This window comes from Leopardus geoffroyi, chromosome B4 (assembly GCF_018350155.1).
Source record: "Leopardus geoffroyi isolate Oge1 chromosome B4, O.geoffroyi_Oge1_pat1.0, whole genome shotgun sequence".
Lineage (NCBI taxonomy): Eukaryota > Metazoa > Chordata > Mammalia > Carnivora > Felidae > Leopardus > Leopardus geoffroyi.
In genome coordinates, this window is record NC_059341.1 from 130744756 (window position 1) to 130759439 (window position 14684).

The 14684-nt window shown below is 43.1% G+C and overlaps 1 protein-coding gene across 25 annotated transcripts in view; it reads right to left on the reverse strand.

The window, feature by feature from the left end:
- The window catches only part of RBFOX2 (RNA binding fox-1 homolog 2), a 287044-nt gene that overhangs the window by 191254 nt on the left and 81106 nt on the right, over window positions 1-14684 (reverse strand). For 24 of the 25 annotated variants that reach the window (XR_006709578.1, XM_045466982.1, XM_045466980.1 and 21 more), the window contains exon 2: window positions 4063-4113. The exons of the other annotated variant lie outside the window; for it this stretch is intronic. Coding sequence is in view for 22 of the 24 variants with exons in the window: in XM_045466982.1 (XP_045322938.1) it covers window positions 4063-4113 (51 nt within the window). In the remaining 2 variants the exon portion in view is untranslated. The remainder of the gene's footprint in view (window positions 1-4062; window positions 4114-14684) is intronic. 25 annotated transcript variants of the gene reach the window in all.

Consider the following 14684-nt stretch of genomic DNA (forward strand, 5'->3'; position numbering starts at 1 on the left):
GTGTAGAACTGAGGCCCTCTCTAATCAGATTGCTATTCCTAAGCCCCTCCTATCCATAAACCCTGGAGCTAACAACACAAATATTCTCTCATTTAAAAATACCGCAAACCCACAAAATATTCCAGACCGAACCAATACTCAAATAAGCATCTGCGCATATACCTAAACCACAAAGAAACAGCTACGAACCTAAACCACTGTATCGTATCATCAACCCAAACTGCACGGCTCGGATGAGACACTCAGTCGGACTTTCTGAGCTGGTTTTCACTTTGCAAATCTGGACAATGTTTGTCTCCTCCACTCCCGCACGGAGCTCGTTAGCAAGCACAGTGAAGTGCTGGGGAGAGCTCTATAAGCACAGCGGACTGTCATCCCATAAAACTTGCTAACTGACTGGGAAAGAAGGCTGAGGGAACGGCACATAAGAAAGCACAACCTCTACGAGGTGGCGGGTGGTTTTTCCCCTCCTTCCCTCCACAGGTTTCCAATTCAAATGTGTTGGCGGGAGCTTACATAACAGGATGAAAAGGACCACTGAACAGTGGTATACTGGTATACTTAGTGTTAAGAAAGCCAGGGGTAATAATCCTTAAGCAGGGATCATGGATTCCTAGATCTGTGGTTGAGCTCCAAGGGGCCTATGAAGCCAGACGACAAACAAGGTACAGGCGTGAGCAGGTGCTCGTGCACACGACCACATTCTTGCCTGTGTGAGTCAGTGATTCCCCAGCACAGAGGAAAGGGCCCTCACAAAGAGAAGAAAATTTCAGTTCTTTTGCAGCTACTACCTTGCATGGTTTCCTCGGAGAAGTCACTTTACCTCTGGGTACCTCAGTTTCCCGCCTCTGTTTTATCTACTTCAAAAGGTGGCTGTGAGGACGAGGGGGGAAAACACGGATGACCGCGCTCTAGGAAGATCAGGATTGTAACTGTCTCTTTTAAAATCACCATGAGATGCTGATACAAATCCTGTCTGGGAACGATTCCTATCTGTTTAGAAAGGAACAGCAACAGAATAAGGAAGGCAAATAAAGACACATAGTTAAAATTCACCTTCACTTCCCCCCCCCCCCCAACCCCCATCCTGGATTTGCTGAGCCAGACCAGTCTGGGGAGATGTAAAGATCACAAGTGCGGTTTCTGCCCAGCTCAGGCCGCTCAGTGACCAGCGTTGCACACTGATACATGTCCCCCAAATCTCAGTGCACAAAGTGAGAGTTCACAAGGTTAGGCGCATTAATTAGCGGGGCTCATTTGGATTCTGTATTCATCAAATAAAACAAGCAGCCATTCAATATTTGCCTGTTTGCACTGCTCTAAGATCTCTAATTCAAAGATCCAGTCAGAGAACAAAATAAAGCCCAAGAAAATATGCTAATATAAACCTGTCACCGTCGGAATGTGCCTGAAAGTAAATTAGCAGCTTTAAACCTTGGCAAAAGGGTCTGCACAGGCCTACAGCAGAGACAGTATTGAGTGATAAATGCGCAGGTTACAGAAGTGTGTCCCTACCGCAAGAGAAAGGAAAAATAAAGTAGTTCCAAGCAACAAGACTACTTCTACGCTTTAACAAATTCCTCTTAATTCCTTTTGCTTAGTTTTTTATTGATCTGTAATCCTCACAGGAAGAACACAGCATTATACAGTACCTTTCAGATCCTTTTAAACTCAATACGTCTATTCCCATGCTTTACTTCAATTAGTCTTACCTTCCTACATCTAAAATAAGCCGACATCCAGGGGTGCCTGGGTGGCTCAGTTGGTTGGGCGTCCGACTTTGGCCCAGGTCATGACCTCACAGTTTGTGGGTTCGAGCCCCGCATCGGGCTCTGGGCTGACACCTTGGAGCCTGGAGCCTGCCTTGGGACTGTGTCTCCCTCTCTATCTCTGTGCCTTCCCTGCTTATGCTTTCTCTCTCTCAAAAATAAACATTAAAAAAAATAAAATAAGTCTATATCCAAAATAAGCAACATTTTATAAATAAGTAAACATATGCGTTGATATGCAAGGGTAGACAGAGACTGACCATGATCCTTTGTATTTTAAGGGTCCTAGGTCAAAAGTACAGGATGAAACGGAACTTGTCACTACTTTTAAAGTAGCCCACAGGACTGCAGTTGTCGACAGTGGCTGCAAAGCAGCATCGCCTGTAGGTATTTCTAAATAGGTGAATGACTAAATGCACTTTTAGACCCTGCTTACAGAGTCTCTGGGGGCTAGATCTCTAGGCAGTAGTACCTTCCCTGATATGTGACCAAGAGCTAGAACTACTATCAAAGGGCATAAAGTTCACAGCTTGTTACAAGAGCTCCAGAGCAGACCCAAACCAGAAAGAAAAAATCCTCTGACTTTAGATTTGAGGGGCGGCTAGGGGGCTCACTCGGCTGAACGTCAGATTCATGATTTTGGCTCAGGTCATGATCCCAGGGACACGGGACTGAGCCCCACGGCAGGCTCTGCACTGAGCATGCAGCCTGCTGAAGATTCTTTCTCTGCCTCCCTCTGCCCCTCTCCCCCATTCGCGCACTCTCTCTCTCAAAATAATAAGAACAAAAAATAAAATAAAATAAAATAAAATAAAATAAAATAAAATAAAATAAAATAAAATAAAAGATTTGAAGTAAACGACTGTATCTTTTTAACAAAAGCTTCCCTAGGGACAAACTTCGATCCCAACAGTGACGATCCCCCTGGGAGATAAACACAGAGATGAACAACACCTTCCCTCCCCCTGTTCCTCCCCACCCTAACTGGGGCCAGTCTGACACCAACCCAGCACCCAAAGTGCAAGAACGGGGCAAATACTCGGAATACTGAAGGCCACTCAATAGATGACCACTGATTATGGTGCCAACCTAGTTTTCAAGATCAGCTCCAGGGGCTCCGATGAGATTCAATTAATTTCTGGAAACAGGAACTATGTCAACCCTTCAGTTTAACACTCTGATGATACAATGTCCCTTGGACAAGCCTAAAACTGGGGGTTTTTTGGACAACCCTATGAGGAAGTTGGATAGACATTCAAAGATAATCACTAGGGGTAACCTTTCAAATCTCCTGGAGAATATCAATATGCCCAAACAGCAAGGAGGCAAATTTCAAAAAAAAAAAAAAATTTTTTTTTTAATGTTTATTTATTTTGAGAGGGAGAGTGTGCAACCAAGTGGGGGAGGGGCAGAGAGACAGGGAGAGAGAGAGAATCCCAAGTGGGCTCTGCACTGTCAGCGCAGAGTCCAATGCAGGGCTTGATCCCATGAACCATGAGATCCTGACCTGAGCCGATATCAAGAGTCGGACACTTAACCGACTGAGCCACCCAGGCGCTCCGAGGAGGTTAAATTTCAGAGGGTAGGTATCTCAGGCCACACCATTTCTCTGAGGCAGCAGTTACCTGTTCTTCTACCCTAACTCATCCTCAGCCCCACCTGCCCAAGGTTTCAAACAGCAGAAGGACAAGGAAGGCATTTTATACATTCACCTAAACCGCCCAGAAGGCGTCTCATAGGAAGCAGTGCTGCTCTAACCCACACTAGGGCCTGGGCTTTTTTCCAATCATGCTCCCAATGTAACAAAGAAAGGCAGCAGAAACTTCCCTCTCTCAAGTTAGCCTTCCTGATTAAAACCGTAAGGTTGAATTCCCCCAGGAAGGAGAATGGAATTTTTTGTTGCAGATTATTGCAAGGACTCAAAAAAAATCTGTGCAGGCAGGAGCTAAGTGGCAGAGAATTAAGAGACAAGTCCAGCACTTAGAATTATGAAACACCAAGAAAACCAGGTTACAAAATTATTGTAACAGCCTAGAGAAGAGAAAACAAAAGCAGTTATGTCTGTGCGTGCCTGATTTTTTCCCCCATAACACCCACAATTTCAGAAACGCGATTACAATTCTTTTAGGATTAAGACATGTATTTTATTTGTATCTTTAAACGTAAATGCACTGCTGAAACTAACCATGTCACTCTCCAAAACACTTTCTGGAAATGCTCTCTACCAGAGCATCCTTAGAACGAACACACACACATACACACACCCACCCCATCTGACACAGCAGATACCAACCTGGCTGTCCCGTGCTGGGAATCCATGATAACCTGGAGTCAGAGGCTCGTTCTAAGAGAAAAAGAAGAAAATCAAACTATAAGACAAAAGAAAATGTTAAGGAGCATCAAATCATCCAAACTGATCAAATATAAATTCCTGCAACAGTCCTTAAGATGTTCTATCACTGGGGCGCCTGGGTGGCGCAGTCGGTTAGGCGTCCGACTTCAGCCAGGTCACGATCTCGCGGTCCGTGAGTTCGAGCCCCGCGTCAGGCTCTGGGCTGATGGCTCAGAGCCTGGAGCCTGTTTCTGATTCTGTGTCTCCCTCTCTCTCTGCCCTTCCCCCGTTCATGCTCTGTCTCTCTCTGTCCCAAAAATAAATAAACATTGAAAAAAAAAAAAAAAAAAAAAAAGATGTTCTATCACTATATTCCACTCTAACCGTACCCCTGCCAGCAGCCTCTGCAATGGCAAAAACGAAACCAAACAAACATAGTATTTGCTTCAAAACACCATTCATAAACTCTGTTTTCCTCGTGCAGCTAATTGTTTCCTTTTCAGTGTACCTCAAACGGGGAGCCAACTGAGATCTGGGGCAAATCAACTCCTAACTGTGAGACTTTAGCGTCCCTGGCCCTTAACCACTAAAAGCCACCAGCAATCCTGAACACTAGGACAACCAAAAACCAAAAATTCACACATTTCCAGAAGTCTTCTGGCTCAACAGTACCACCCCTACTGAGAACTACGTCTTGGTCTGGAAGTTTTAGCCACACCCCCCTGTCAATATGCATTCCTTCAGTTCTTTGAAACCTACATGAAATCCCTTCCTCTATCACCCTCTGTGACCCTAGAGACCCGAGTGACTCCGAACATGTATAAATTAAAATGCACTGAGGCTATTTGTACAATTTCCTTTTCATATGACATATGCCTTAATCAGATTTTTCTAACAGTATACCATAGTGAGTGTCTCATCTTCACGTTAACCACTAAATCAAAATCCTGAAGGGCAAGAATGACAGTCAATAAAAGCTATGCAAACCCTATTAGTATAAGGTGATATGATCTGAGCACTCATTCATGGCTTGACCCATTCAATGATTCAGTCAACACGTACTGAACACCTAATATTTTTCAAGTACTGTTAAGTGATTGACAGTCATCAGTAAGAAAGGTAAGGGACACAAGGCCCTTGTCTTTAAGTGAACTTTTAAATGGGAAGAGATACACGTGCCCATAAAAGTGTAAATGAGAATATGCTTTTGTAATTTTTTTCAACGTGCTCAACACTGCTCCCCGGAAGACGCTCATCCTCTTCTTCCATCCATTTATATTTTCATTCAGACTAGCAGATTAACAAGGTAAGAATTTTCACGGATGGGACATTCACATATGGCAAGAGAGCACTTTCCAACCAATGGTACATCTGCTGTGATTATATCCTTACCTTTGGTTATCAAATACCCGCCCTGTTTTCAAAAACATGAAAGCGAGGAGCCAACATGAGCCCACTGCAGAGACACCTTGTGTGTTCACCGTGGTTTCCCTGCAACCTAGCACAGCGTCTAACACGTGGTGGGCACACAAAACGATGCAGAAATACATACGTGGAGCTCAACAAGCAGAAGTTATTTTGCCATCCATCACTGATTCAATCATAGACAATCCAAGTTCTCCTTTCTGACTCCTTAGTCTCTGTTCTGGATGTTTATAAATGAAGTCTCCGCAGAGAAAGCACATCAAAGATAACAGCCTTGAAAAATTATAGGTACCAAAACAATCCCGAGGAAGAATAAAGCAGAAGGATTCATGTTTCTGGATCTCAAAGCTTCCTGCAAAGCTACAGTCATCAACATAGTGTGATACTGGCCTAAGGAATAGACATACAGATCAATGGGCTACAACTGAGAGTCCAGAATCAAACCCTTAAAACTATAATCAACTGATTTTTTAAGAGGATGCCAAGAAAATCGAAGCAAGAAAGAACACTCTTCAACAAATGGTGAAACAAATGGATACCCACGTATCAAAGAATGAAGTTAGAACGCTATCTCATCCCATACAGAAAATTAACTCAAAACAGATCACACACCTAAAACCCCAAAATTCTTAGAAGAAAACACAGAAGTAAATCTTTACGACTTCTCGTTAGGCAACAGCTTCTTCAGTATGACACCAAAAACACCCGTGACAAAGGAAACAACAGATAAATTGGGCTTCAACAAAATTAACAATTTCTGGGGCTCAAAGGACACCATCAATTCTGGGAATCTCCCGCCTAACACAATGATTATAGTTAATAATACCATATTATATACTTGAGAGTTGCAGGGCGCCTGCGTGGCTCAGCTGGTTAAGCGTCCAACTCTTGGTTTTGGCTCGTGTCACGATCTCACAGTTTGTGAGAGACGGAGCCCCGCATTGGCTCCGTGCTGGCAGCGGGGATCCCGCTTGAGATATTCTCTCTCCCGCTCGCTCTCTGCCCCTCCCCCACTCAATACAACTAAACTTTAAAAAAGAAGAAGAAGGGGTGCCTGGGTGGGCTCAGCCGGTTAAGCGTCCGACTTCAGCTCACATCGTGATCTCACGGTTTGTGAATTTGAGCCCAGCATCGGGCTCTGTGCTGACCGTGCAGAGCCTGCTTCAAATTTTCTGTCTCCCTCTCTCTCTGCTCCTCCCCGCCCTCTCAAAAATAAATAAACATTAAAAGGGGGGGGGGGGGGGGCGCCTGGGTGGCTCAGTCGGTTGAGTGTCCGACTTCGGCTCAGGTCACGATCTCATGGTTCGTGGGTTCAAGCTCCGCGTCGGGCTCTGTGCTGACAGCTCGGAGCCTTCAGCCTGCTTCAGAGTCTGTCTCCGGTTCTCTCTGCCCCTCCCCCACTTGTGCTCTGTCTCTCTGTCTCTAAAATAAATAAACATTAAAAAAAAAAAGCTCCTAACAAAACAGATCTTAAATGTTCTCACCATAAAAAATAAATGGCAATTCTGTGACATGAGGCTGGTGTTAGCTAACACTATGCTGGCAGTCACTTCCCAATATATAAATGTACCAAATCAAAACCTTGTACACTTTCAACTTATACGTGGTTATGGGTCAACTATACTTCAATAAAGTGAGGGGGGACTCCACCAAGTAAATGAAAAGACAACTCACAGAATGGGAGAAAATACGGCAAGTCATACGTCTGATAAGAGGCCTGTATTCAGAATACATACAGAACTCTTAAAAAGACAACCCAAACTTTAAAATGGGTAAAGAACGGGGCGCCTGGGTGGCTCAGTCGGTTCAGCGTCCAACTTTGGCTCAGGTCCTGATCTCACGGTTCATGAGTTCTAGCCCCGCGTCAGGCTCTGTGCTGACAGCTCAGATTCTGTGTCTCCCTTTCTCTCTGCTCCTCCCCCGTTCACGCTCTCTCTCTCTCTCTCTCTCTCTCTCAAAAATAAATAAACATTAAAAAAAAAAAGCTATAAAGATAAAACGGAGGATTTCCATAGGAAGTTCTCCAAAGATGTACAAATGGCCAATAGGTACATGAAAAGATGCTCAATATCTTTAGTATCTTTAGTCATTAGTGAAATGCAAATCAAAACTGTAATGAGAAAATACTTCACACCCGTTACGGGAACAAGGTAAACTTTAGCGAGGATGTGGAGAAACTGGAATCTCATACACTGCTGGCAGGAAGGTAAAATGGTACGGCACTTTGGAAACAGGCCCGCAGTTCCTCCAAATGTTAAAACAGAGTTACCATATGATCCGGTGATTCCACTTGGTGTAAGAAAGAAAACTGAAAACACATATCCACATAAAACCTTGTTCAGAAATGTACGAAGCAGCTTTATTCCATAATCGCCAAAAAGTCGAAACAATCCAAATGTTCACCAGTTGCTGAATGCATAAGTAAAGTATGATACATTCATAACAATGTTACTGGGCAATACAAAGGAATGAAGTGCTGAGACAAACAGGTAATCTTGAAAACACCATGCTAAGTGGGGGGAAAAAAAACAAAGGCAGCAAATTGTATGACTCCATTTATATGAAATATCCAGCATGGACAAATCCATAAAGAAAAGAGATTAGCAGCTCTAGGGGATAAAAGGGCAGAATGGGGAATGAGTGGTAACAGGTACTGGGCTTGTCTATGGTAGTGACAATGTTCTTGAATTAGTGATGACAGACGCACAACTTGACGATTATACTAAAAACTGCCACAACACTAAAAACTACTAAAATCAATTTAAAAGGGTGAGATTTATGGTCTGCAAATTCTTTTTTATATTTTTTTTAGCGTGTATTTATTTTTTGAGAGAGAGAGAAACAGTGCAAGTGGGTTAGGGGCAGAGAGAGAGGGAGACACAGAATCTGAAGCAGGCTCCAGGCTCTGAGCCTGACACGGGGCTCAAACTCACGAACTATGACATCATGACCTGAGCCAAAGTCGGACACTTAACTGACTGAGCCACCCAGGTGCCCCCTTTTTTTTTTTAATTTTAGAGAGTGTAAGAGTGGGGAAGGGGTCAGGTGGGTGGTGGGGGGAGGGGTAGAGAGAGAAAGAGAATGAATGAATGAAATCTTAAGCAGACTCCACACTCAGCATAGAACCCAATGCAGGGCTCAATCCCAGCATCCTGGGATCATGACCTGACCCAAAATCAGGAGTTGGACCTTCAACCAACTGAGCCTCCCAGGAGCCCCATGGTCTGTGAGTTCTATATCAATCAACCTGTTATTTAATAATAGTAATAACAGGCAATCTAGCTACTTTCACACTAAGTTTTACAGGGGAGACATACAGCTTAGACTGTGACAAAAAGAACAGGGCTCTTCTGAAATCTACAAGTGCCTTATCTGTTCTAGATTCTATAATTTAATTCGACATCATTCCCTATAAATTTTAACAATGATGATGATAAAGGTGATGATAACTGCTAGATATTGAACATTAAATCCAGGTATAGTTTCAGGATGGAAGGGAAGAGGAAGAGAAAACAACAAAGAGAAGGAGATAATAAAGCATAGGTACTAAGTGGGAAAAAACTATCAACCCAGGTGTGCTGGATTCCAAAGCCCCTGTTATTTCCATTTCATCAACTTCTCTTTTGTAATAACCACTCCACAATATTTAAGAAAGCAATGGAAGGGTGCCTGGGTGGCTCAGGCACTGACTCTAGATTTCAGCTCAGGTAACAATGTCAATGTGGGATTGAGCCTCATGCCTCGTTCCATGTGCTGACAGCAAGGAGCCTGCTTGGGATTCTCTCTCCCTCTCTCTCTGCCCCTCCCCTGCTCATGCTGCCCTCTCTCTCCCTCAAAATAAATGAGTAAACTAAAAAAAAAAAAAAAAAATGATAATAATGGAAAACACCAATAAGCAAAATTAACATTCATCACTCCCAGAGAATACCCCACATATAAACTCTATTCTTGAGTTCAGCAATGCAGAGAACTTTTTATAAGGAAAAAAGTCACATTCCTAGAAGCCGGTATTGTCAGAAACTTTAACAGCAAAAGGGTGCCTGGGTGGCTTAGTTGGCTGAGCGTCAGACTCCTGATTTCAGCTCAGGTCTGGATCTCTGGTCAAGCCCTATGGTGGACTCCAGGCTGCCAAGCCTGTTTGGGATTCTTTCTCTCCCTCTCTCTGCCCCTCCCCTGCGCACACGCACTCTCTCTCTCTCTCTCTCTCTCTCTCTCTAGCTCTCTCAAAATAAGAACAAAAAAAAAAGAAAAGAAACTTTAACAGCAAAGACAAATATAATACGTTGCACAGATATATGTCAGAGGAAATGGATTCACTCCTTCGCCGGCCTCTCAGCAAGGTCAGGCTCTTCTCTCTCCCCCATCTCTCAGATAAGGCTCCTTGGAACTCACCAGCTCTCAGAAACTCCGTCTCTCTGAAAGTGGCCTACACTTAATGACAAAGGCTCACTCACCTTTTTAACTTTATCATGTACAAATCTGTCCCTCCAAAATGCATTAACTTTGCATATTGTTTAATTTATAAAAATGGATCTTATTGTACGCATTCTTCGGCAATTTCCTTTTTTTGCTCGAAACCACGAGGTTCAACTCCCCTTATGAACAGTTGCTGTATTTCACTAACGGGGACTACTGTTTGGTATCCTATCTTATTTACGACTATGCCACAATTTATTGACCAGCCTTATTTTCCTATTAATAGATTCTTAAATTGTTTCCAGTTATGCTTTCTGTTTACACTCACAAACTACGCTGTCTATGAACATTCTTTTGGATTTGAGGTATAATTTTTCACTCCTGAGTCTGGCAAAAATGAAAATGAAAACATCACGAGTTAGCAAGAAGAAGAGTAAACAGGCACCTTCACATCTAATAGTAAGAACAGAAGTATATTGAGACCACTGCTTTGGAAAGCAATTTGACAATAATCATTAAAATGCTAAATGCACATACCTTCTTGTAATTTCACATCTCTGACCTGTGCAGCCACTCTAGATAATCACTTGCACACGTGCTCAAAGAATCGTGTGCAAAGATTTTCAACGCGGTGCTGTTTCTAACAGTGAAAAACTGGAAAGAACCTCAGTCTCCGTTAATAATGAGAAACAATGCTATTCTATTATTTCGACACCCCTGTGCAAGCTTTTAAAAAGATAAAACCTCTATGAACTATCTCAAGTCATACTAAATGACAGCAGAATAGCGTGCTGTTTTTTTAAAGAGGTATTTCTACAGGAGTGCCTGAGTGGCTCAGTTGGTTAAGCATCCGACTTCGGCTCAGGTCATGATCTCACGGTTTGTGGGTTTGGGCCCCGCGTCGGGCTCTGTGCTGACAGCTCAGGTTCTGTGTCTCCCTCTCTCTCTTTCCCTGTCCCTCTCACACTTTGTCTCTTTCTCTCTCTCTCTCTCAAAAATAAATATTAAAAAAAAAAAAAAATTTTAAGAGGTATTTCTACATGCATATTAGAAAGTAAATAAATGCACAGGGGTTACCTCTAGGGAGAAGAGTATGATCTGTGGAAGGCTGAAAGGGCATGCTTTATCTGAATTGTTTCAATTTGACGAAATGTAAAATCTACATATTGCTTGGAACATTATAAAGAATTAAAAAAAGTCACCATTGCCAGTGTTCCGTAGTGCTTTATAACTTCCAAAAACACCTTCATATAATCTTATTTAGTCCTCATAATGCAGAAAATAGGTTTTATAACCCTCATTTTACAGATAACAAAACTGAATCTCAGAAAGATTAAGTGATTTGCTTGAGGCCAAATAGCTAATGACAGTGGCTGAGGCACCTTCACACTTAGGTCGTAACTCTGTACCCAGTACCTCTGCTGCCTCGTGACCACAGTAAAGAACACTCCTCCGGCCCTGGGACAATGTTGACAGTCCAAGATGTGCAGATCTGAGTTCTTAATCAGTGTGAAAATAATAACTGATACTTAAAGTAGACATGAAATTACAAGGCTGGCTAATGGAACGGACAGGCTAGAAATCGGACGTGTTAAACTCCAAGAGAACAGGCTTCAGCAGCTATGCGTGGGCCTACATAAGCAAAAGTTCTGTCCCAGCAAGACCGGAAGAGTTCAAAACGGACTCTGCGTAGGCACAGAGGCTGCTCAAAAATAAGAAGAAGATAGGGGCGCCTGGGTGGCGCAGTCGGTTAAGCGTCCGACTTCAGCCAGGTCACGATCTCGCGGTCCGTGAGTTCGAGCCCCGCGTCGGGCTCTGGGCTGATGGCTCGGAGCCTGGAGCCTGTTTCCGATTCTGTGTCTCCCTCTCTCTCTGCCCCTCCCCCGTTCATGCTCTGTCTCTCTCTGTCCCAAAAATAAATAAACGTTGAAAAAAAAAAATTTATAAAAATAAGAAGAAGATATAAGAAATAAAATACAAACCACAAGAATCTTTAGTGACTAAAGGTCAGCGAGTAAACCTGTTTAGAAGCTTCTGGTTAGCAGGCCTGTAACAGAAGGCTCCTTAAGTAATGGTCAAATAGAGAACTGCAGTGGGTCATGCGTGTAGAGTGGACACCGAGAGAAGAAAAACAGCACCTGACTTTTGTATTCTTTCACAGGTGGCTTAGAAGCTCCCACATGCACCTATGTTTGAAAAATCCACTTAAGCCAAAGAATCCTTCCTTTATTCAGTATGAGTGATTGAACAATCGCTTTATGACAAGCACAGCGTTGGTATCCTTGCCTTGAGGAGCTCAAACTCATAATAATTACAAGAGAATGTGACTGATCCCATAACCAACAACAAACGTCAGGCCTCCAGAAGATCTTCTAGAACAGTGTGTGTGGGAATGGCGGGGGGGGGTGGGGGGGGTGCTCACTGGAGGACCACACCTCAGCACCGTGACTGACTGATGTATGCTTAAAAGACACGGTATTTCAGGGGCGCCTGGGTGACTCAGTCGGTTGAGCTTCCGACTTCAGCTCAGGTCATGATCTCACAGTCCATGAGTTCGAGCCCCGCGTCGGGCTCTGTGCTGACAGCTCAGAGCCTGGAGTCTGCTTCCAATTCTGTGTCTCCCTCTCTCTCTGCCCCTCCCCATTCATGCTCTGTCTCTCTCTGTCTCTAAAGTAAATTAAAAAAAAAAATTTTTTTTTAAAACACACATTTCTTTTTTCTGAAAGACACCATATCTGCTTTTCTCTTTTTTGAAAAGCAAAAGGTACTGTTTCCTTAAGCATTTACTTTTATTTTTCAGAAAGAGAAGAGAGCACAGGAAAGAGAGTCAGAGGAGAGAGAGAGAATCCCAAGCAGACTCCACACTCGGCGTGGAACCCAACACAGGGCTTGATCCGCAACCATGGGTTCATGACCTGAGCAGAAACCAAGAGTCAGACACTCAACCAACTCAACCTGGGACACTCAACCTGAGCCACCCAGGTGCCCTTCCTTAAGCATTTTTAAAACACAGTTAAAAAAGAAATGTTAGGAGAAATTAACAACACTGAAGATCAAAAAAATCCCTACATTCATACAGAAATATAGTAGTGATAGAATACTTTAGCCATAACCTCTAAGCAATGGAAAGATCCATGAAATATTAACAGGAGCCTCTGAAGGACACCCTCTGCCAAACTTCCCTGGTTTCACCTACTTAACAGATTGTGTGTTCAACATCCAGAGATTTATTACAAGGGTATTTCTCATTGGCTTCTATCACTGATGAGGACTGTCTAGGGGCAGGGTGTAGAAAACCGGAAATGCACAATGAAGTTACATCAAGCAATAATAAAAAAAATAAATAAATAAAAACGCACCTGGTTGTCTTTCGTGTCTAACAAAATCAAACCCATTTCACCAAATGAAAGAGGAAGAAAAATATTGAGAATGGAACAAAGTAAATTCCTGCCACCAGGCAATCTGGGGAGAGGAAAAGTAAAAAGAAGCAAAGGAAAGAAACAAAGCTGTCCTCTACAAACAAAACTTGGGCAATGCTAACAAGTCCAGATTTTTCACAGACTTATTTGTGGCTGAAAATGAACCTCACATTACCCTATGCACATTTAACAATGGAAGGAAGATTGATTTAAACCATACTGGCTGGAAAAAGAAGCGAGTCGAGTTTCCTAAGATATTTCACTACCTTGTTTTGCAACCAAAGTAACTTGTTTTCCAAGTATGGACATGGGAGGGGAGACCACAGGAACTGAAGACGTACCTAAATTCCATATGTTATGGCATGCAAAAACCAATCCCAGCAACAAGAATCTTCGGCTCAGGAAGACAGATGGCTAAGCAATCACAGGGCATCATTCTGCTTCCAAGCCATATAGGATTCAAGGTACCCAGAGATAAGATGAAGACTTAGAAGGGATATGAATCTGGCGGTATCTAACAACACGGTCCCAACATAAATGCAACTGGTAACTGGTAAACCAAGCTTTCATGATCCAGTAAAATAAGACGTAATTTATTCTACATCCCAGTCAAGACAACTGATGACAGTACTTTGTTATACTCACCACCTCCCACCCCAAACACCGTCTTCTTTTTTTCTTTTCAAAGTTAAAATAAAAATGCCCCAGTGTAAGTAATACGTTCATGCTAAAAGCTGACACGGGGATTTACTGGGCCCTGGCAGCCCACCTTTGGAACACACTAAAACGTCCTCTTTTCAAGAACAACCACAGAGTTCAAAGAGATAACCAATCAAAACCCTTTTCTTACAGCTGAGGAAACTGACACTGAAAGAGAAGTACTCTGCCCACAGTCATTCAACAAATCAGCCAGAAAAGAGAACCTACAGCCTAGAACCCTGGACTCTCAAATCATGGAAGCTGTTGACGCCTCAGACTCTGCTCACTGCCGCTGTAAGGAGCTCCGCTCATGAGCAATAGAGAAAGCATGGACTCTGGGAGTGAGCCAGCCGGCTGTGCCACCTTCTAACTGTGTGACTCTGGCCAAATTCCTTAATCTCTCGGAGGTAACACACTGTGAGGAAGTTCCACAAGAATTCCCTCCCCGCCCCCCTGTCTATCAGTCGCAAATGACTCCAGAAATTCAATCAGTCTAGGGGACTCATTCCTACAAAGTAACAAATTTCCAAATAAACAACCATCGATTTTTCTTAGCTTATGTTAAAGCCAGTTCTTTAAAAATACGTGCCGAATGGCCATCCCGCATCACCTGAAGGTGTTCAA